Source organism: Abramis brama (genome assembly GCF_963993115.1).
Source record: "Abramis brama genome assembly, chromosome: 2".
NCBI lineage: Eukaryota > Metazoa > Chordata > Actinopteri > Cypriniformes > Leuciscidae > Abramis > Abramis brama.
In genome coordinates, this window is record NC_139964.1 from 17,611,724 (window position 1) to 17,634,010 (window position 22,287).

Below are 22,287 nucleotides of genomic sequence, written 5' to 3' on the forward strand. Positions count from 1 at the left end.
CCCATTCACACGGATCCGCAAAAAAGACAAAAAGCGCTGTATTCTGCTGCCAGGCCATTAGATGGCAATGAAACACTACAGACTGAACATATTACGCATGTGCATGACGTCATCCTCTTCAGAGATTCACGTTTTTGCTGTTTACAAAATCTTGCATTGTGTAATCCGTTTTCAAAAGTTTGTGTTTTCAGGCACCTAAAATGCCGTTGTTGTGTAAATGAATGGCCAAAACGGCTATAAGGTTTTACGTTTTTAGTTGAAAACGGTGTCGTGTAAACATCCCCTAAGTCAATGCATCATACAAAGCTGTGAATTCTAAGTCACTTCAGTTGGCCGTTAATGTCTTTATCTTCAGTTCACAAGTTCACACTTACATATAATTTGAAGGGGTAAAGTTTAATGCGTATTTGGCGTGCTGTCCGGAGGGAGGGCTCAGAGCTCGGAGTTCGGCCCGAACCCAGAGTACTCCCCCCGTATGTAAGTGTTTAGGACTAGAAGCGTGGAGAAGGGGTGGTGGAGGGATGCTGCAAAACTGTCAATGGAATGAGGTGAGACTGCTGAGTATATATACACCTCTTATCATTGATTGCTGAGTGCTCTCCACTTGTGTTAATTATCTGGACGTGCTCCTCCCGAATCTTGTTAATAAAACATAATTTAATTTCATCAAAGGCTGTGATTGAAGTCAGTTCTGGTTCTTTTGTTTCTCTTTTTTCTGTTTTGTCCTCTTTACTTACTGTGATTATGCTCATTATCATCAAGTGTCACCACTATGGTCAATCATAACTCAATTAATCATTTAATTATCTAATTAACTTTAACACTGCTTCATTGTTACTTTACCACTCAGTAGAGTGCTCTGAGCATATTTAATTTAGCTCTGGGAATTTTGCCAGGTTTCTGTGATCAAACAAATTTGAGTACTAACAAACGCAAAACATGAGTATAAAGTTTAATTTGTCCTTTTCAGACTCACCCAGGAGCGTCTCAGTGTCCATCAGTCCATCTGGTGTAATAGTGGAGGGAGATTCAGTGACTCTGAACTGCATCAGTGACTCAAACCCTCCTGCAGAAATCAGCTGGTTTAAAGGAAAAAGGAAGATTTTGCAATCTGGTGAAACCTACAGCATCACTAATATTAAGTCTGAGTCCAGCGGAGACTATCATTGCTCTGCTAGAAATAAACATGGATCTCAGACTTCTGCTGCTGTAAATGTGAATATCATGTGTAAGTCTGCCTTTATTTCTGGAAGATTATTGGTGCAATCATTTGTCTCACCACATTTCATTTTACACTTTTTTTGTCTTTACAGATCCTCCGAGGAACATCACAGCATTAAAAAGTGTATCTGGTGAAATAGTGGAGGGAGATTCAGTGTCTCTGAACTGCATCAGTGACTCAAACCCTCCTGCTCTAAACATCAGCTGGTTTAAAGGAGGAATGATTGTAGGGTCTGGAAGAATCTTCAGCATCTCAAATATCAGCTCTGATGACAGTGGAGAATACAAGTGCAAGTCCATCAATGAACATGGGGAGAGATACTCTGATAATGTGAATTTAAACATCATGTGTGAGTTAATGGTGGTTTAGCAACCCACATAGCAACATTGTGTTGGCCCATATCCGGCCCACATCTGGCACATGTGGAAAGATGGTCTGGCCCACATGCATCATGGAATGACAACACTTGGGCGCTCCTGTTTGCCAGATATGGGCCACAAGCAGGCCATAGCAATGCCACATCTCAGCCAAAAGCAAATAAATAAACCACAACTAGACTTTATCTGAGCCACAAAATCTGTGTTTATTAAATATGAAGTCATCTCAGCCTTAATAAGCCTGTTAACAAAAATAATCACTTAAGGAAAGAAGAGAACAGAAAAAAGACATGAGCAGAAACACAAGAATTACAACTTCAGCCACAGACTAAGATGAAATCAACTGAAGAGAAAAGAAGACATTAAAGGGGTCCTATAATGCCATTTTTGTACAAGCTAATATGATTCTTTAGGGTCTAAATTAAAAGTTTGTAATATACTTTAATTAAAAATTCTCATTAGTATTGTATGAAAACACTCATTTTACCTGGTCAAAAACAGCTCTGTTTTCAGCACGCCGTTTAAGTGCATGCGTTTTTAAATGATAATGAGCTTTGCTCACCCCGCCCCTCTGTTCTGTGCATACACCGTTTGAAATAACACAATAACGCGTTGTTCATTATAAACGTGGGATTATGAATTATATTGAGAACGTCGTACATAGAAAACATGCTGTAATGTACCCTGAGTGTAAACCTTAGACGCATTCATTGTGAAGCATGCAGCAAGGTTTGCAAATTTGCAAAGATTAATATAAATATTAATATAAAGGTTAATAAAACATTACACTCACTTCTTCTGGAGGTTCAGCAGGAACACGTTGGTACCGATCCGTTTTTTCTCGTTTGTAAAGCTGTCTGGTGTGAAATGATTCGGCAAACATGAAAGCATGGACGTTGATCGTGGGGAATCCCCGTGAGGGAATCCCCGCATCAATCCTTTGGGCATATCCCTTCAAAAACAAAACTCAGCCACTGCGTCTTCAACGGTTCGGATTTAGGAACATCAAAATGACTGCTGTGTTCCTTATTACACCGAAGAACAGAACATCACAATCGCTTAGATGCCATTCTGCTCATAGACAGCGCTCCAGTAAAGGTTATCAACAATGACGTGCGGACTATGATGACAGACAGCTCGCTCAGGAGGGCGGGTCTGTGTTGAAATGCTGCTGTCAATCACCAATCGTGGGAGGGGCGTCGATTTTGTGACGTCACAAAATCGAACGGCTTGATTTCAGAGAGGGTCAAACATATAAGGAGATTTTTTTAAAAAAACACTGGATGGATTTTTATCATTTTATGATGGTTGTGTACAGGCACAGCCAACACACATTTCAGTACAATCAACTTGTAAAAGTGCATGTACCATTATGTGACCCCTTTAAATCTGTGAAGATCACCTGCTGTGACAGTGTGTTTCTGAAACACATTTCCAGTAGCAAATAAAGCTAAAGTGAAATGAGATCAGGTGATGATGGTTACCTGTTGATGGTTTAATAATCATCATGATATAGACTGATTCACTGATGTATATTGATTCTAACAATTGTGTTGTTCCATTAATATTTTTACATCACAAGTTGTACATCACAGTCTTCTAACTGATTTTTATTATATTGCTGAATCTCATGCTGCAGTAACACAGGGTTTGTGATGTTAATATATTATTGTTACAACACAGTTTTTAGATTCAAATGATATCAGATATGATTATATCATGATGATTATTAAACCATCAACAGGTAACCATCATCACCTGATCACGTTTCACTTTAGCTTTCTTTGCTACTGGAAATGTGTTCAACAAACACACTGTCACAGCGGCCAAAAAAGACAAAAATAATAAGAGTTAAATGTTGGTTCTTTATAAAAAACTTTTTTTCAAATTTGTTTAAACTGTCTTTATATACCAATACATAATTAAAATGTAAGTGCTTTGAAAAAGAGAGTATAAAAATTGAGTGACTGTAGACCTTTTAATCTGCAATAAACACAGCTCATTATTTCCATTCGGGACGAAACAATTGATTGGTTTGGGCGACTGTCACTCACTCTTGCAACCATGGCTACCACCCCTGTTGCTAGATCTGCCCATATGCGCGCGCACCCGTTTGATTTGAGGGGAGTGCAAGAGAGGCGCGGAACCTACGAAGAGTAAAATTAAGGCAGAGAAAGAGCATTCAAAATTCAAAGCACCTGCATATGCAGTCAGCGAAGGCAAACAAGGCAAAAACTACTTCCTCGGACCCTGGTCGCCCGCACTCTTGAACGACCTCCTCTGCTTCGCCCTCGACCCCGGACCTGTCCTCGAACCGACGATGCGGTACTTGTCTCTGGAGTGTAACGTTAGTCCTCATTAGAGTCAGTCAACAATGTTTTCATCATGGAAACTCTTACATGCAAAACACCTTATATGTTATGAATCTTACACGAAATTCACCTTCAGCACAGTGTAACTGATGGTAATTGAAAAACATGTATCAATGCAACCTGTTTTTAGCTTTGCCTTATAAATATAGCTTGTTACCTATAGCCTAAATATAGCTCATTACCGAATCAAACAAAATATATTTTAAACTTTACCAGTATTGATATGCTAGCTTGATAGTGAGTACTAAAAGTCTTATTTGTTTATATTTATAGTGATAAAGTTAGGTGTTTTATTACATGTGATTCTGACATGATGTCACTGCATGCACTGCGCTCCTTCCTCTCCACTCGTCTCAGGTAAATAAATAAGTAAGTAAATAAATGCGTCTTCCTGAGCCTGAGCATTTGGCTTCGCGCGTTCATGTGTTTTGGGGGCATGGCTTTGGAAGGAGCCCAGAAGGGAGGGGGTGGAGTGAATGGAAATAATGAGCTGGGTTTAAAACAGTCGTGAGAGGTCTACAGACACTCGATTTTTATACTCTCTCTTTCAGAGCACTTACATTTTAATTATGTATTGGTATATAAAGACAGTTTAAACAAATTTTAAAAAAAGTTTTTTATAAAAATCCAACCTACCCTACCTTTAAGAGCCCAACTACTGGGAACACTAATCACTGTTATAGTGACTTCAAATGAAACACAGAGTTAAACCTCTGTTAATTCTCAATACAAACTTTTGTAGACGTCTGACAGAAATAAAGTCAGTCTGGTTAGTAATAAGTGAAGCTGGTAATGCTGTTTGTGGAGTTGTTAAATCCTCCTCTGCTGAGATCTTCACAGATTTAATGTCTTCTTTTCTCTTCAGTTGATTTCATCTTAGACTGTGGCTGAAGTCAGTTGTAGTTCTTGTGTTTCTGCTCGTCTCTTTTTCTGTTCTCTTCTTTCCTTCAGTGATTCTGCTTGTTAACAGGCTTATTAAGGCTGAGATGACTCCATATTTCATATACACAGATTTTGTGGCTCAGATAAGGTCCAGTTCTGGTTTATTTCTTTGCTCTTGGCTGACATGTGGCATTGCTATGGCCTACTTGTGGCCCAGATCGGGCAAACAGGAGTGGCCCACCCAAGGGCCGTCATTCCACGCTGCATGTGGGCCAGATCATCTTTCCACATGTGCCAGATGTGGGCCGGATCTGGGCCGACACAATGTTGCTATGTGGGAACTGTGATCAACAAATGAATTCAATTTAATTCACATTTATTTGTATAACAGATTTCAAATGCAGCTTTACAGAAAATGCATGTGTCTACATTACAAGTTAGAGCGATCTGTTATCAGAGTTGACTGTGTCCAAGAAATGCATTTCAGAAATGTACATTTACACAACAAAATATCCAGAGTTAAATTAACATACACATTGAAAAGACAAGTGTAAACGCACTTCTGATCGGAATGTTATCCGATCAGCATGTCCAGGTTTGCAGGTAGTTTAGGAGGCATTGTGATTGGATCTCAGTGTAATGTAAACGCAATCCAGCCATTGTGTCTGCATTCACTGGTGGACGTCACACAAAACCCCTCCCACTGTCATTATTCCCCCTCCTCTCTCCAGGAATTGCTGCATATAGCTGTGTGGTTTCGCGATATAGTCGAGTGCGAAGTACATCGCAAATATACTGAAATGTTTGCTTTCGCACCCTAAAAGTTGCAGAACCATTAATTTTCTGTAAAGAACACGCATTTTTCCCACCACAGCTGGCAACGTTCTTGGATACGTTTCCCTTTACCGTTTCCATTACGGCATCTGTCCACTTTATTAGTACTTGCAGCCTCTTCATCCTCCTCAACTTGCGAGATTTGTAAAATGTACCCCAACTGAAAACTGATTTTAAAAGAAAACCCACCACTTCAGGTCGACTTTATACCGGAGCCATACTTATTTTTTATTTATTTATTTTTTTCACAGGAATGCAAGATCCGATCTGTTATCCAGATACAGATGCCACTTTATGTGGACAGGTGTAAACGCACTGTGTCCTGATTGGCTTATGATCCGATCTGCTTGATTGATCTCGGTGATCGCATGTCCATGCCAAGTGTAAACGCAGCCTTCTGTTAATTCTCAATAAGAACTTCTGTAGACGTCTGACAGAAATAAAGTCAGTCTGGTTAGTAATAAGTGAAGCTGGTAATGCTGTTTGTGGAGTTGTTTAATCCTCCTCTGCTGAGATCTTCAATGATGTAATGTCTTCTTTTATCTCCAGTGCATTTCATCTAAGCCTGTGTCTGAAGTCAGTTGTAGTTCTTGTGTTTCTCTTTCCTTCAGTGATTCTGCTTGTTAACAGCAGGTGTTCATCACTAATGCTCAATCATCACTTAATTAATCACTTCATTATCTCATTAACTTTAACTCTTAGGGGCCTTTTAACATGACACCGTTCTCAACTTTTTTTGGCATTCATTTTCACGACAACAGCGTTTTGGGTTCCTGAAAAACGCAAACTTTTGAAAACAGGTTTCAAAGTGCACTTTTTGAAAACGGTCTCTGTGTAAAGAACAAAAAAGCAAATCTCTGAAGACGATGATGTCATAGTGTTTCATTGCCATCTAATGGCCTGGCAGCAGAATACAGCGGAAAAATGTCTCTGTTTTAAGCAAATCGTTGTCATGTAAACGTATACCATTATTCAGTGTTACTTTAACACTCTTTAGAGTGGGACTATATGTATTCTGGGCAGAGTAAATTTAACTCTGGAGATTTTGCTGTGTACAAATTACAGAGGTAACAATGTATTAATTTATGGCAGAAACTATGAGCTTGTTGAGGCAATGAATACATGTTAACAAATGGATACATAGAAAAAATTAACCTTGGTGCATGTTGATTTAGTCCTCTCAGGAGTTGGCGCTATCTCTGTTGTTGAAGTCTTCTGAAGTCTTTATAAGAGGCTGGATCCAAACTGGAACTGGCATAACAAATGCCATGAGTATAGAGTTTTCTTTTGTTCTTTTCAGACTCACCCAGGAGCGTCTCAGTGTCCATCAGTCCATCTGGTGTAATAGTGGTGGGAGATTCAGTGACTCTGAACTGCATCAGTGACTCAAACCCTCCTGCAGAAATCAGCTGGATTAAAGGAGGAACGATTGTAGGATCTGGAAGAATCTACAGCATCTCAAAGATCAGCTCTGATGACAGTGGAGAATACAAGTGCAAGTCCATCAATGAACATGGAGAGAAATACTCTGATAATGTGACTTTAAACATCATGTGTGAGTTAATGATGGTTCAGTAACTGTGACATTAAATCCTCAACACATCTGTGATGTCAAGTTTAATATGATTGTTAATGATATCAATATGTCTCTGTTTTAGACCCTCCCAGGAATGTCTCAGTGTTGATGAGTGGATCTGGTGTAATAGTGGAGGGAGATTCAGTGACTCTGAACTGCATCAGTGACTCAAACCCTCCTGCTCTGAACTTCAGCTGGTTTAAGGAGAATGAAACCTCAGCTGTTGGATCTGGACAGAGTTTCAGTGCACTACAGAGTGGACGCTTCTACTGTCAGGCTCACAATCAACATGGATCTCAGAGATCAGACGCTGTAACTGTCACAGGTGAAGCTTTTGTAAGAGCAAACTTGTATATCTTTCTTCAGTCTGGACTGTTAATCTTAACTGATAATGTTTCACTCTTTCAGTGCATCCTAGATCCAGTTGGCATGAAGTATTTGGGATCACAGTGGAATGTGGAGCAATATTCATCCTCGTCATCATCATTATCATTGTCATCCTGTTTATAATGTGAGATCCACAAACAACTTTGATCATTTCAAATATAGTCATCCATATGCTGTTAATTTCTGTCATTATTACAGAAAGAAACGAAGGAGTGTTAAATCTGAAGATCTCACAGAGGAACTGGTAATTGATCCAAACACAACATGACTTTACTGAAGCAGAACATAAATCGCTCAGCCGTTATCTGTATAATCATGTGTCTTCATGATCTGCATGCAGGAACAACAAATGAGTTGATTCTAAATATATATGAGCAATATCACACAAGTAGTAGTGCAATATTGCTGTATATCAGCACGGCTGTGATTCGGCCCTAGATAATCACAGCGTGCGGATATACAACCAACTCGCAGGGCTAGTGATTGTGATTTTACTTTCTAGCCCCTCCCATTCCGAGGGCGTTTTAACTCCTACAGTGGCCGTATTATGAGTAATCTCCCCCTCACATTCGTCACGGTGCCACTGAGTAAAAGCGCGAAAGGCAAAGCTTGAATTTCCAGGTACCGTATTTTCCGGACTATAAGTCGCTCCGGAGTATAAGTCGCATCAGTCATAAAAATTTGTATGCTTACAAGAATACTTGATTAGTTGGTGGAAGTAATTACACATGAATGAGCACATACAATTTTGAAAGAACAAATTGATTTTTGGTAAGAATCAACTTGAAAAATTACACAGTGTAGCTTTAAAAACCCTCTTTTCTGCAGAACTACTTCCTTCCGCCACAGATTCAAATCTCAATTTGACAGTTTGACAGTTGAGGCCAAGCCTCCGTTACTAATTATAAAACATCACTTTAGAACACACTGTTAACCCTTGCTGTAAAAAAAGGCCTAATTCAGACAGTATCATACCATTTTCCATTAAAACAGTAATATACCGTAGAAAGAAAAATAGCCTACAGGAATATGCTGTAATCAACAGCGCTCAAAATCGACACTCAGAGACTGTTTTCCCAATCACACCCTATACCCTCATTCACTATTCCCTACATTAGTTCACTAATATAGTCCACTTGAATGAAAAGAAGTGAGTGAATTGAGACACTGATGAACACCTGATAAGCAGAATCACTGAAGGACAGAGAAACAAGAACAGAAAAAAGAGAAACACAAGAACTACAACTGACTTCCAGCAACACTGAGTGTGAAACCAGTTTACAAACCAGTTTACGATTATTTCTTTCATACATGTACAAAAGTTCTTGTTGTGAATTAACAGTTATTTAGTTGTTGATGTTTTATTGAATATAATAAAGTTAGTCACCATGTAGATCAGTATTTGCTTTAGTTGGGCTCTTGACTTTTTACTATAAATTTCTCTCTGGTTGTTTTAACAGTGAGTTTATGAAACACATTTGTTATGGGCAAGAAAAATTCAAGAGGAAGATGATCAGGGGTCTCATTTATAATTTATGCGTCGGAAGTGGCGTATGCACATTTTCAGCCCCGTTTTGTGCGTACGCCACTTCCGACGTATAAGTTGTGATTTATAAAAACAAACTTGATGGGAAAATTTGCGCACCTGCACGCAAACTCTGACCCATGCGTACAAACGTTTTGGAGATGGAGCAGTTTGGCGACACCGATGTGAGCTGGAGTTAAGTGTCTTTTTGGTCACTATTAGACAGAAAATCTAAAGAAAATTAAACATATACAAAAAGATAATACAAATATAATTTCACTCACCAAGCCTGTCACTTGAAGCAAATATCCATCCCTTCCTAAATGTGAGCGCGTTGGGCCGTTTAGTGAAACTGACGCAAATAACAGTTTAAAAAAAAATAAAAGATATAAACATTCTATCACTATTTATATCATCACGATATATCACTTCTGATATAGGGCTGGGCGATTTAAATCGCGATATTGTTATGCGCATCTCGTCAGTAAAGCCGGTTCCTTGATTAGTAGTAAATCACCATCACCTGCTTTCTGCGCAGGTTCTGGCGTACGAACGGTTTTATAAGTCTGAATATTTTTTTGCTTACGCCATTTTTGTCTTTCGGGCGCACGTACACTTTTAGTAAGGTTCCTACGCACAGTTTTATAAATGAGACCCCAGGTGTTTTTGGCTGTTGTGATGATGCAGTGATCATCCTGGACACGTCTGATCTCTTCCTGTGTATAAGCTTTGATATATTTGTTAATCATATATCTGTGAATCTACAACATAAAATCCAGCAATATTTCAGTTAACATTTATTATGAAAGATATTGAAATAATATAGTGCATTAATACACTTCAAACTCCTGCTTGATTTAGACACAGACAGACATCAACAATCAGCACATGAATCTCAACAATGGTGACAATCAAAAGTTTAATGTTGCAATACATGCTGGGTTACTGGATAGTATAAAACTCCCAGCATGCACTCCTGCATGAATAAAACAAATAAATTGCCACCATTGACAGTCTAGCTCAGGGATGGGCAACTTCGGTCCTGGAGGGCCACTGTCCTACAGAGTTTAGCTTCAACCCTAATCAAACACACCTGAACAAGCTAATCAAGGTCCTCAGGATTACTAGAAAATTACAGGCAGATGATTTTTTCAGGGTTGGAGCTAAACTCTGTAGGACAGTGGCCCTCCAGGACCAAAGTTGCCCATCCCTGGTCTAGCTCTATTTCTTTGGTTGTGCATGATGTTTTAATATTTTTTTTTTTTAGCTGTCATTGTAATTGATGGCTGCAGTTTCACAGAGGTGGTAATGTAACACTTTTGATACAGAATTAAACTCTGAATGAGATTAGTAAATGAACAGGCTATAGGATGATTTTTATCATCATAATCAATTTAACAAACTGCATACACCAGTACATATACAACAGTTCAAGCCAAAAAAAAAAAAAAAAACCTGATGTTGAAAAGTGAAGAGTCCAGAACCCAACTAAAGCAAACACTGATCTCTATAATGGTAACTTCAAACCAAACATTTTCAATTAAACAATTAAACAAATGAAACTAAATCCCAATAACACCTTCTGTAGATGTGTGACAGAAATAAAGTCAGACTGGTATTACACTTAAACAATAAGTGTAATAATGTGTACTGGCTGGAAGTCAGTTGTATTTCTTGTGTTTCTCTATTTTCTGTTCTTGTGTTCCTCTTTCCTTCAGTGAATCTGCTTGTTAACGTCACGTGTTCATCACTAATGCTCAACAATCACTTACTTATTCCCTTAATTATCTCACTGCAACACTGTCTCAATGTTAATTTTACTCTTTGTAGTGTGGATTTCCCTGTGGGGTTGAAAGGGTTAACAGTGTAAGATAAAAAGTCACACCCACAGAATGTATTTTAACAGTAATAAACTGTAAGCTGGCTAGAGTTCTCAACGGGCCTGAAAATTACAACCCGACCCAACCCGGCCCGTGGCTTTTAAAGCCTGGACCCGATGTAACCCGACACATCAACATGAATTATCTGCCCGAACCCGGCCCACGGCCCAACGTCGCGTCGGATTTTTTTTTTCCTCATACACGTATTATCATGACCAGCAGACGGGAATTCAAATCAACCTCCTCAGACCCCGTGTCCACATACGTGGACATCACATTTTTGGCTGTGTGCAGCATAATACTTAATTCTGTGTAACTGGAACATGTTTTTCACAAACACGGACACTTACACTGCCTTATGGATTAATACATTTAAAATGACAGTTGGTCAATTTAAAGCAGTTGCTTTCTGCAAGTGAAATTAGTTAACTCAAGTTTTAATTTAGTGCATGGTATTTTTACAGTAACATACTGTAGATTACAGTAAAGAACTGTACAATTAACAGTAAATTGCTGGCAACAGTGTTGCCAGTATTTTACTGTAAAAAAACCTATAACAGTGTAGCGTTGAGTCGCTTCATTGATGCTTTTTGTATTATGTAGAGTGCAGTATTATGGTATTATGAGAGAGATCGACTAAACAAGTGTATTACCTGCATCTGATATAGCATTCATGTCCATAAAATTATGCATATTATATTATTTGTATAGAATAATATTTATTGAACAACAATTTTTAAATTAACAACAATAGCCATTATAAAACACAATAAAAAAAAACTCTTAAAACTTAATTTCATTACACAACTACAGTACTATTTATTAAAAATATGTTGGATTTAATTTACCACCATGACAGTCACCACAAGCGGAGTGATACAAACGGTGAAGCAGTTAAGAGTGATGTTACTGCGCAAATAGCGTACGGCTGGAAAAGGCTCTCAGCCAAAGAAATTCGAGAACCAGAAAGAACTGTTCTATACATATATAATAAATATATAATGCTATATATTTTGCTTACATTGCCTCCTCCTATTTTTTTATGTAAGTCATTCTGTCTCTGTCCCTATAGCTCACTTATTACAATGAAGACACAGCTCTTGAGCTCAAGTCCATGACCTCTGACCAGTACAACACATTCACAGTAAGTGAGATGTCAAAGTCAGATACTCCATCACAGATGATCACATGACCGCGCTGAAGCACAGAAGAACTGTGCGTTACTGTCATCATTACGACAGCAACATCTTCTATTACTACTTGGATACTACACTTTTCAATTCATTTAATTAAATCGAGTATATTTAGATTTATAATAGGTTGGGTTATAGCAAAATCCCCAGTGTTAAATGAACAATCCTCAGTGCACATATGTGTCCAACTACAGGGTGTTAAAATTAACACTGAAGCAGTGTTGAAGTTAATAAGATAATTAAGTGTTTTATTAAGTGATGATTGTCCATTATTAAAGACAGCTGATGTTAATAAGCAGAATCTCTGAAGACGATGTTGCCATACACATGTGTATTACGTGTTCAATCTATAGTGTTTCATCGCCATACTGGCCTTGCAGCAGAATACAGCGTTTATTGTCGTTTTCGTGGATCTGTGTGAATGAGGATTGTTTTGACAATGATGTCAACTACGCAGAAAACTTTTCTATTTTAAAGCAACACCAAGGAACTTTTCCTCTTCGGTCGCCCTACAGGTTGGAAGCGGAACTGTCCATTACCGCTGTAGTAAATAATTTAGCCTACCGCATCCTACTGTCGCACGCGCACGCTCACTGTTTATCCAGAACCCGGCTTTGGAATTAGCAATTGTAACGCTTGCCGTAAAGCAAGTCAAATTTGTAGTTTTCTTATGTCTCATTAGAACTACAGAAATGCGACCCGATCTGGCAGTCTTACATAGTGTGGATATACCAGATAAAGGACCGCAAAGCGGTGGCATGAGTGCCTTTCACCCTGTCACGACTTGATGAACCACTGAAACGATTTTGGAAACATAATGAAGAGTTCAGATGCAAAAGCCTCTAAGTGCCATCTGAATTGTTCATCTAGAATGATCATTTTAATCAAGCTTGTATATTTAAGTTCAACAATTTCACTTAAATGGCAATGCATATTACCTATTAATTGTAATTTAAGTGAAATTACTGAACTTAAATATACAAGCTTGATTAAAATGATCATTCTAGAAGAACATTTCAGATGGCACTTAGAGGCTTTTGCATCTGAACTAGGGCTGGTAGAGTCGGGTGATATTAGTAGAGTCGGGTCACATGATATTCAGATCAAAATGGCAACTGAAGAGGAGTGCATCCTATTGCTGATTTTACATCGGCGGCAACAAAGGTAGCGCAGAGATAGGCGGTGGTATGTTCGCCCTTTAAACCGAAGAAGAGATCAGGATGGGGAGTTTGTGTCTCTGGTGCTTCCCATGCAAAGCTTAGATGAGGAGAGACATTTCCAGTACTTTAGGATGTAGGGCTGGGCGATATATCGCACGATATTGTTATGCGCATCTCGTCAGTAAAGCCGGTTCCCTTGATTAGTAGTAAATCGCCATCACCTGCTTTCAGATGGAGCAGCGTTAAATTAACACTCCTGGGGCTGGGAGTGTATATGAGTCCACACTCAAGAGTGTAAAGTGTTAAAATATGAGTGTTAAATTAACACTCAAGAGTGTTAAAGTTAATGAGATAATTAAGAGATTAATTAAGTGATTATTGAGCATTATTGAAGACACCTGATGTTAACAAGCAGAATCACTGAAGGAGAAAATCACAAATTGTAAGTTACCATTGTGGCGATGGGTGTTTGCTTTAGTTGGGCTCTTGACCCTTATATGATTATTTTGAATTGTACTGTTGTTTGTCTTTTATAACAGTTTATAACAGTCAAATGAACAAAGTAAAGTGTGATCTAACAGTGTTGGTTATGTTTTGACATAATCATGCTGTGATCTAAAAAATGAAACTTATTGAGATAGTTTGGTTTAACTTGTTAGTAGCAGTTTTGTGATTCTACAGCATATGATTATCAGTACTTTATTTATAATTCAAAATATTTAATAAACATTGTTCGGTAACACTTTAAAATACGGATCCTTCGTTAATGAATAACTACACAGGAACAAATGAGTAACACAATATTAACAATCTAGTAACTACAGTTAACTAACAAGTAACTCTGATTAACGAATTAGTAAGTAATAGCACACAGATTTAAGTGGTAGTTCACTATTAACTAATCAATAACTACTATTTTTTTAATACTTCCCAGAGAACTACTGAATTTTTTACAGATTTAAGTGGTAGTTCACTAATAACTAATCAATAACTACAATTTTTTAATACTTCCCAGAGAAATAATGAAAAAAATTCACAATTCATGCAAAACTTAATAACTAATGCAGGAAAAATTACTAGCACTAGATTAACATTACTGCTAGATACTGTACACTAATTATCAATATGTAGTAGCGTAGCAGACTTATGATTTGGGAAAGCTGTCAATAATTAGCCTATGCACTGCTGTCTTTTAGAGAACTATTCATAAACTAAATAATTTTTAAGAATTGTTTTTATAAATGCACTTGTCTGGAACACTTACCCTGTGGCCGATTTTCCGGCATTCCTCTGGACTGGCTTTGAATAACTAGACTCATCATGGTGAGTACTGGAACATACTGAGTCATCAGCCATCCAAATACCAGTTATTTTATTATTTAACCTACCTCTCAAAATTGTTTTTATGTTCATATGTATATATATATATAAATATGTGTGTGTATATATATCCTGTGAATGATTAGATGATTCTACCCTTTCGGGTTGGCTCTTCATTAGTAACTACAGCATGGAATCATGATAACTAGTAATGACTCAAGTGTTAATGCATACTTTTATAGGACTTACAAATTATTTGGATCCGTATTCTAAAGTGAAGATCATGTTAACTAACTAGTAATGACTCAAGTGTTACTACATACCCCTATAGGAACTACTAATTATTTGGATCCGTATTCTAAAGTGAAGATCATGTTAACTAACTAGTAATGACTCAAGTGTTACTACATACCCCTATAGGAACTACTAATTATTTGGATCCGTATTCTAAAGTGAAGATCATGTTAACTAACTAGTAATGACTCAAGTGTTAATGCATACTTCTATAGGAATTACTAATTACGTGTTGGACACACGCAACATATTGAAAGAGCTTGGTTAACCTACAAAAGCCAAATTTGGCGACTGAGGGGAAACAGGACAGAGCAGCTTCTAAAAGAACATCTGTCTTTTATTGAGTGGACTTACTGGCTGGGACACAAGCACAGATATGGTCCTCTAGGTCGTCTTCTGAAAGACATTAGAAGGCATTACAGCAATTAAATATTGTATGCTAGAAGACAATAAATTGTTTTTTCCAGTTCAGGCATCACATATGTGAAGTTGTTGCATTAAATGGAAATGGTACCAGACGCTTAATAAATAATTATAAAATATATGTTTATAAAAGCTACTTTTTTCATGCCTCATGTTTAAACAAATTTTTCTAGTCATGATTTGTGCAACCAAACACAAGTCATTTCAAGCGTATGAGATATTGTTTGTGAACTTTTAAATACTATACTTTTAGAAAATTTCTTTAGAAGTATGCATTAACACTTGAGCCATTACTAGTTAGTTAACATGATCTTCACTTTAGAATACGGATCCAAATAATTAGTAGTTCCTATAGAGGTATGTAGTAACACACTGTAAAAATGAATACGCTATATTTACTCAATAAAATTGTGGCAACAGATTACAAGCAATATTATTAATTAAATTGAACAAATTAGAATTGAGTAATAATTAATCAAATTAATTCCTTAAAAGTTAACCATTTAAAATGAGTAAAATTTACTTTTTTTTTAAACAAAAATATCGAAATAACAGACAGACGTCAAAGATGAATTAAGAACTCTTTATTTTTTATTGGCAACATTGAAGACACCTAATGTTAACAATCAGAATCACCGAAGGAGAAAACCGTAAATTGTAAGTCGCCGTTATGGTGATCAGTGTTTACTTTAGTTGGGCTCTTGACCTTAAATCATTAACTTTAGATTTTGTTTAGCTGCTGTACCTGAGTTATAACAGCCAGATGAACAATGAGAAAAGGTGATCTGATGGTGTTGGTTGTGTTTTAACAATCATTATTTCACCTGAACTCATATAGAGCCCAATGTCTGAGTTGTGTTTATTTTATTAATTATAGCAGCACAGTCCTTGTACAGCATAATATGTTTAGCCTTTTCAATGAAATCCAAATGATCAAAAAAAAAAAAAATTTGTTTTTTATATAGGCACACACAGGCATCAAGATTTAGTGTATGAATCTCAGCAATGGTGACAAACAGATCACCTCTGATCATAAGCTCATTATTTATTCATGCAGCAATGCATGATGGGAGCTATGAAAGAGTTGTGATTGGTGGAACCCAGAATGCACTGCAACATGCTTTATAAATGTCACCATTGTTGAGATTCACAGGCTGATTCTTGATGTCTGTGTGTTTAGAAACTAAATTAAATAATTTTTTTTTTTGTATTTTAGATATATTAGATAATTAATTATAGCAGCTCTGTCCCTGTACAGGATCATATTTTTAACTATATGAGTCCAGAGATTCAGGTCAAATGATTGTGTAATAATGATTGTTAAAACACAACCAACACCATCAGATCACCTTTTCTCATTGTTCATCTGGCTGTTATAACTTAGGTACAGCAGCCAAACACAATCTAAAGTTATTGATTTAAGGTCAAGAGCCCAACTAATACAAATACTGATCACCATAATGGTGACTTACAATTTACGGTTTTCTCCTTCGGTGATTCTGCTTGTTAACATCAGGTGTCTTCAATGTTGCCAATAAAAAATAAAGAGTTCTTAATTCATCTTTGACGTCTGTCTGTTATTTCAATATTTTTGTTTAAAAAAAAGTAAATTTTACTCATTTTAAATGGTTAACTTTTAATGAATTAATTTGATTAATTATTACTCAATTCTAATTTGTTCAATTTAATTAATAATATTGCTTGTAATCTGTTGCCACAATTTTATTGAGTAAATATAGAGTATTCATTTTTACAGTGCACTTGAGTCATTACTAGTTAGTTAACATGATCTTCACTTTAGAATACGGATCCAAATAATTAGTAATTCCTATAGAAGTATGTAGTAACACTTGAGTCATTACTAGTTAGTTAACATGATCTTCACTTTAGAATACGGATCCAAATAATTAATAGTTCCGATAGAAGTATGTAGTAACACTTGAGTAATTACTATTTATTGTGATTCCATGCTGTAGTTACGGTAAGCCAACCCGAAAGGGTAGAATCATCTAATCATTCACAGGATATATATACACACACACACACACACACACACACACACATATATATATATATATATATACATACATACATACATATCTACATATGAGCAAAGAGACATAAAAACAATTTTGAGAGGTAGGTTAAATAATAAAATAACTGGTATTTGGATGGCTGATGACTCAGTATGTTCCAGTACTCACCATGATGAGTCTAGTTATTCAAAGCCAGTCCAGAGGAATGCCGGAAAATCGGCCACAGGGTAAGTGTTCCAGACAAGTGCATTTATAAAAACAATTCTTAAAAATTATTTAGTTTATGAATAGTTATCTAAAAGACAGCAGTGCATAGGCTAATTATTGACAGCTTTCCCAAATCATAAGTCTGCTACGCTATTACATATTTATAATTAGTGTACAGTATCTAGCATTAATGTTAATCTAGTGCTAGTAATTTGTACTGCATTAGTTATTAATTAGTTTTGCATGAATTGTGAATTTTTTTCATTATTTCTCTGGGAAGTATTGAAAAATAGTAGTTATTGATTAGTTATTAGTGAACTACCACTTAAATCTGTAAAAAAATTCAGTAGTTCTCTGTGAAGTATTAAAAAATAGTAGTTATTGATTAGTTAATAGTGAACTACCACTTAAATCTGTGTGCTATTACTTACTAATTCGTTAATCAGAGTTACTTGTTAGTTAATTGTAGTTACTAGATTGTTAATATTGTGTTACTCATTTGTTCCTGTGTAGTTATTCATTAACGAAGGATCCGTATTTTAAAGTGTTACCCATTGTTCTGATCAAAACACTTTCAAATAAATTCCTTTAAAACACAGACATCAATAATCAGCCTGTGAATCTCAACAATGGTGACAATAATAAAGCATGTTGCAGTGGCTGCCACCAATCACAACTCATTAATGGCTCCCATCATGCATTGCGGTATGAATAAATTATGATCTGAATTGTCTATGTAATTTACTTTTCCTAATTGAATATTCTGCTCGTCACCATTGTTGATATGCATAGACTGAATCTTGACGTCTGTGTGTGCCTAAAAGAAATATTTTTTTTTTAAACAACTTTTAAGAAATCCTTTATATTATATCAAAATTTCTGGGCATTTATGCAGAATCACAGTTATGCTGTAACCAACAACATACATCGAAGTCAGAAAGAAGGATCTTAATGAGTTCAGTGATCAAGTTCAAATGATGAATGTCATAATATAACCAACACCATCAGATCACTTTTTTTCTTTGTTCATCTGAGAGTTATAAATCAAATACAACAGCCAAACAAAATCTAAAGTAAACATATAATGGTCAAGAGCCCAACTAAAACAAATAATTATCGCCATAACGGTGGCTTACAATTTGTGATTTTCTCCTTCAGTGATTCTGCTTGTTAACATCAGGTGTCTTCAATAATGTTCAATCATCATTAAATTAATCACTTAATTATCTCATTAACTTCAACACTCTTGAGTGTTCATATACACTCCCAGGAGTGTTAATTTAACACTGGAGTTTATGCTGTGTACAAAGAGCCGTAGTTAACTGACAAGCTGAGCCATATCACATTAATTATCGCTGGCGATATGTCCGCGATATTAATGCGATATGGCTCAGCTTGTCAGTTAAATACGGCTCTTTGTAGTAAATGCCGCTCCATCTGAAATCAGGTGATGGTGATTTACTACTAATCAAGGAACCGGCTTTACTGATGAGATGCGCATAACAATATCGTGCGATATATCGCCCAGCCCTAATCTGAACTCTTCATATATAACATGTAAATGTGTTTTCTCTACCAAAAACGGACCAAACTATCAGGGACCAGTGGATGAAATTCATTTTTAATGACGCTGTCCCAACAACCCTTTCAACTGGCTTATCGTTAGGTGTCTGCGCTAAACATTTCACACAGGAATCATTCACAAATTTGGGGCAATATCAGGCGAAGTTGGCCTCGAAGCTCTGTTTGGAAAAAGGTGCAATTCCAACCATCAGAGACTTGCCTGAAATTGAAACGGTAAGACTGTGTTTTTAATGCTCTACTGTGTGTAACAAACATCAGCTAACTGCTAATGCGGCTATTGTATGCTAGCAGTGTTGGGAAAGTTCACTTTCTACATGAACTAGTTCAAAGTTCAGTTCACAAATTTTAAAATGAACTAGTTCAGTTCATAGTTCATATACTCAAAATTTTGAACTAAGTTCACAGTTCCAAAAATGAACTAGTTCATAGTTCTTTTTTTCCATGTTGCTGCGAGATATTATTTTTCAAAATGATTACCACAGCCCAAATATAACCACAGACAATTATTTTATCAGTTTTAACACTGAAGATATGCGTCAGATTTTTTCCCATCTTCACCGACCTTATCATAAAACTCGTTTAAATGATCATACGACGCCTCCTTGCTGCTTTTTGTTTTGATTTGTAACGTAAGTGATGAGTCGTTCATGAAAGACTCGAGGTGAAGTAATTATTTATGTTCCCTGTAAACGATTTTTGACTGCATTATAATGATTTCTTAATTCAGAATATGATCAAGATTGCGTAGGTGGATGTGTTCGGGGAATTTGCCAGTTAATAGTAACATTTAAAGCCCCTTAAATGAACGAAATGACTCGAAAAAAGATTTGTTCATTTTGATGAACGAGATCGAACAAGAGGTCGAACACTGGTGGCTGGTGTTGCCAGATTGGGTGTTTTTTCCGCTACATATTAAGGGCGGTTTACGGTGGGTTTTCGCCTGGAAGGCTTTATAGAAATCTGGCATCCTACTGAACGAAGTTAAACTGAGAGAGCGTGGCGTTCACAGACACCAGAATGAACGAGTTCACAGTAACGTTCATCAGGCAGTAATGCGGTACGTTCAGTTCACGTTCGCCCAAAATATGAACGAGTTCATAAACTATCGTTCAATGAACGCGTTCAGGCACAACACTGGCGGGAGTATTAGCTTCGAGGTAAACATGGGGAATGGCTACTTTGCAAACAACAAATGACTGAGATCATCATGAATTCGGCTATTGTATATTGATTGCCTAAGGCTTATACACTGGCCGGGAAGCCGGTCGCGGCCAGGTCGGGTTCATTCATAACTTGCGCCATGATGTCATTTTGGAATGATATGCTAAAACGTTACCTGCGGTGTCAACCCCCCTCCTTCCTGCCACCAATCAACGCGCCCCTCATTTGCATTATTAAAATGACCGTCCACGACAGACAAAATATCGCATCAGATCTCGCGAGACAATAATGCCTTCAGAAATAAGGGTCAGAGGAGATCTGTTTATTTTTTTTCCACTTTTCTTTTTTAGAAGGGCCTGAAAGACTATAATACAGCAGTAGGTATCCAAGTTAATACTAGGTTATGACCAGAGTTGTATAGTCCAGGGGTCAGAAAGTAAAAGTCCTGCCATAGTTTATTCCACCCATGAACTCAGTCAGCTGATTTCACTAATTAGTTCTCTCTCCTGTCTGAATTAGCAAATCCAGGTGATTGGAACAAAATTCTGAGCAGGACTTTTACTTTCTGAACCTGGACTTTACACCTCTGGAGAGAACAGAAAAAGAGACGAGCAGAAACACAAGAACTACAACTGACTTCAGCCACAGTCTCAGATGAAATCCACTGAAGAGAAAAGAACAGAGGTGTAAAGTAAATCTGTGAAGATCTCAGCAGAGGAGGATTAAACAACTCCACAAACAGCATTACCAGCTTCACTTATTACTAACCAGACTGACTTTATTTCTGTTAGAACTCCTTATTGAGATGTGTGTAATTTGAAGTTACCATAACAGTGATTAGCATTTCCATTAGTTGGGCTCTAAACTCTGATTATATCTTTTGTGTTTTCTGGCAGCTGTGACAGTGTGTTTGTTAAACACATTTGCAGCAGCAAAGAAAGCTCAGTTTAATCAGGGCAGGTGATGTTGGTTACCTGTTGATGGCTTTATAATCATCATGAAGTATCGTGCTCCACTGATGCTTTTCAAATCTAACAATTGTGTTCCATTAATATTTTCACTTCACAAATCCTGAGTTATTGCAGTATGAGATACAGAAGTAATATAGGAATCAGTTAAAAGAATTTTATAAACTTGAGTGCTATAGCTAAATCTACTATGACAAACATCAATAATCAGCGTATTAATCTCAACAATGGTGACAATCAAAAGTACCTTGTTGCAATGCATGCTGGGTACCAGCATAGTACAAAACTCCCAGCATGCATTGCAACATGAATAAATTATGCAGCTGAATTGTCCTATTATTTTGTTTAATTTTAAATATTTGCTTTTATTTTTTGCTGTTGTTTTTGTAGTGACATTTAGTAGCTTTTTTGTAATGTTCAGAGTTGATCAGTTTATCTGAATATTTTTGATTGTCACCATTGTTGAGATTCATACGCTGATTGTTGATAAGTGTGTGTGTCACACTGAAGATAAAATTTTTGTTCTCATGTTTGTTCAAATATTTTAACTGATAGGTATAATACTGCTTGATCTCATGCTGCAGTAACACAGGGCTTATGATATTGATATATTAATTGAGCAAAACAATTGTATTACACAAATTATATCAGTGATTCAGGCAATAACATCATGATTAAAAAGCCATCAACAGGTAACCATCATCACCTGCCCTGATTAAACTGAGCTTTCTTTGCTGCTGCAAATGTGTTTAACAAACACCCTGTCACAGCTGCCAGAAAACACAAAAGATATAATCAGAGTTTAGAGCCCAACTAATGGAAATGCTAATCACTGTTATGGTAACTTACACACATCTCAATAAGGAGTTCTAACAGAAATAAAGTC

The 22,287-nt window shown here is 36.8% G+C and overlaps 1 protein-coding gene across 1 annotated transcript in view; it reads left to right on the forward strand.

Moving 5' to 3' along the window:
• Nucleotides 1–22,287, forward strand: part of LOC311077782 (hemicentin-1-like) — a 147,466-nt gene that overhangs the window by 122,704 nt on the left and 2,475 nt on the right. Inside the window, exons 27-33 of the mRNA XM_084106397.1 lie at nt 971–1,228; nt 1,314–1,571; nt 6,988–7,242; nt 7,346–7,588; nt 7,672–7,774; nt 7,849–7,894; nt 12,128–12,199. Of these exons, the coding sequence (XP_083962523.1) occupies nt 971–1,228; nt 1,314–1,571; nt 6,988–7,242; nt 7,346–7,588; nt 7,672–7,774; nt 7,849–7,894; nt 12,128–12,199 (1,235 nt within the window). The remainder of the gene's footprint in view (nt 1–970; nt 1,229–1,313; nt 1,572–6,987; nt 7,243–7,345; nt 7,589–7,671; nt 7,775–7,848; nt 7,895–12,127; nt 12,200–22,287) is intronic.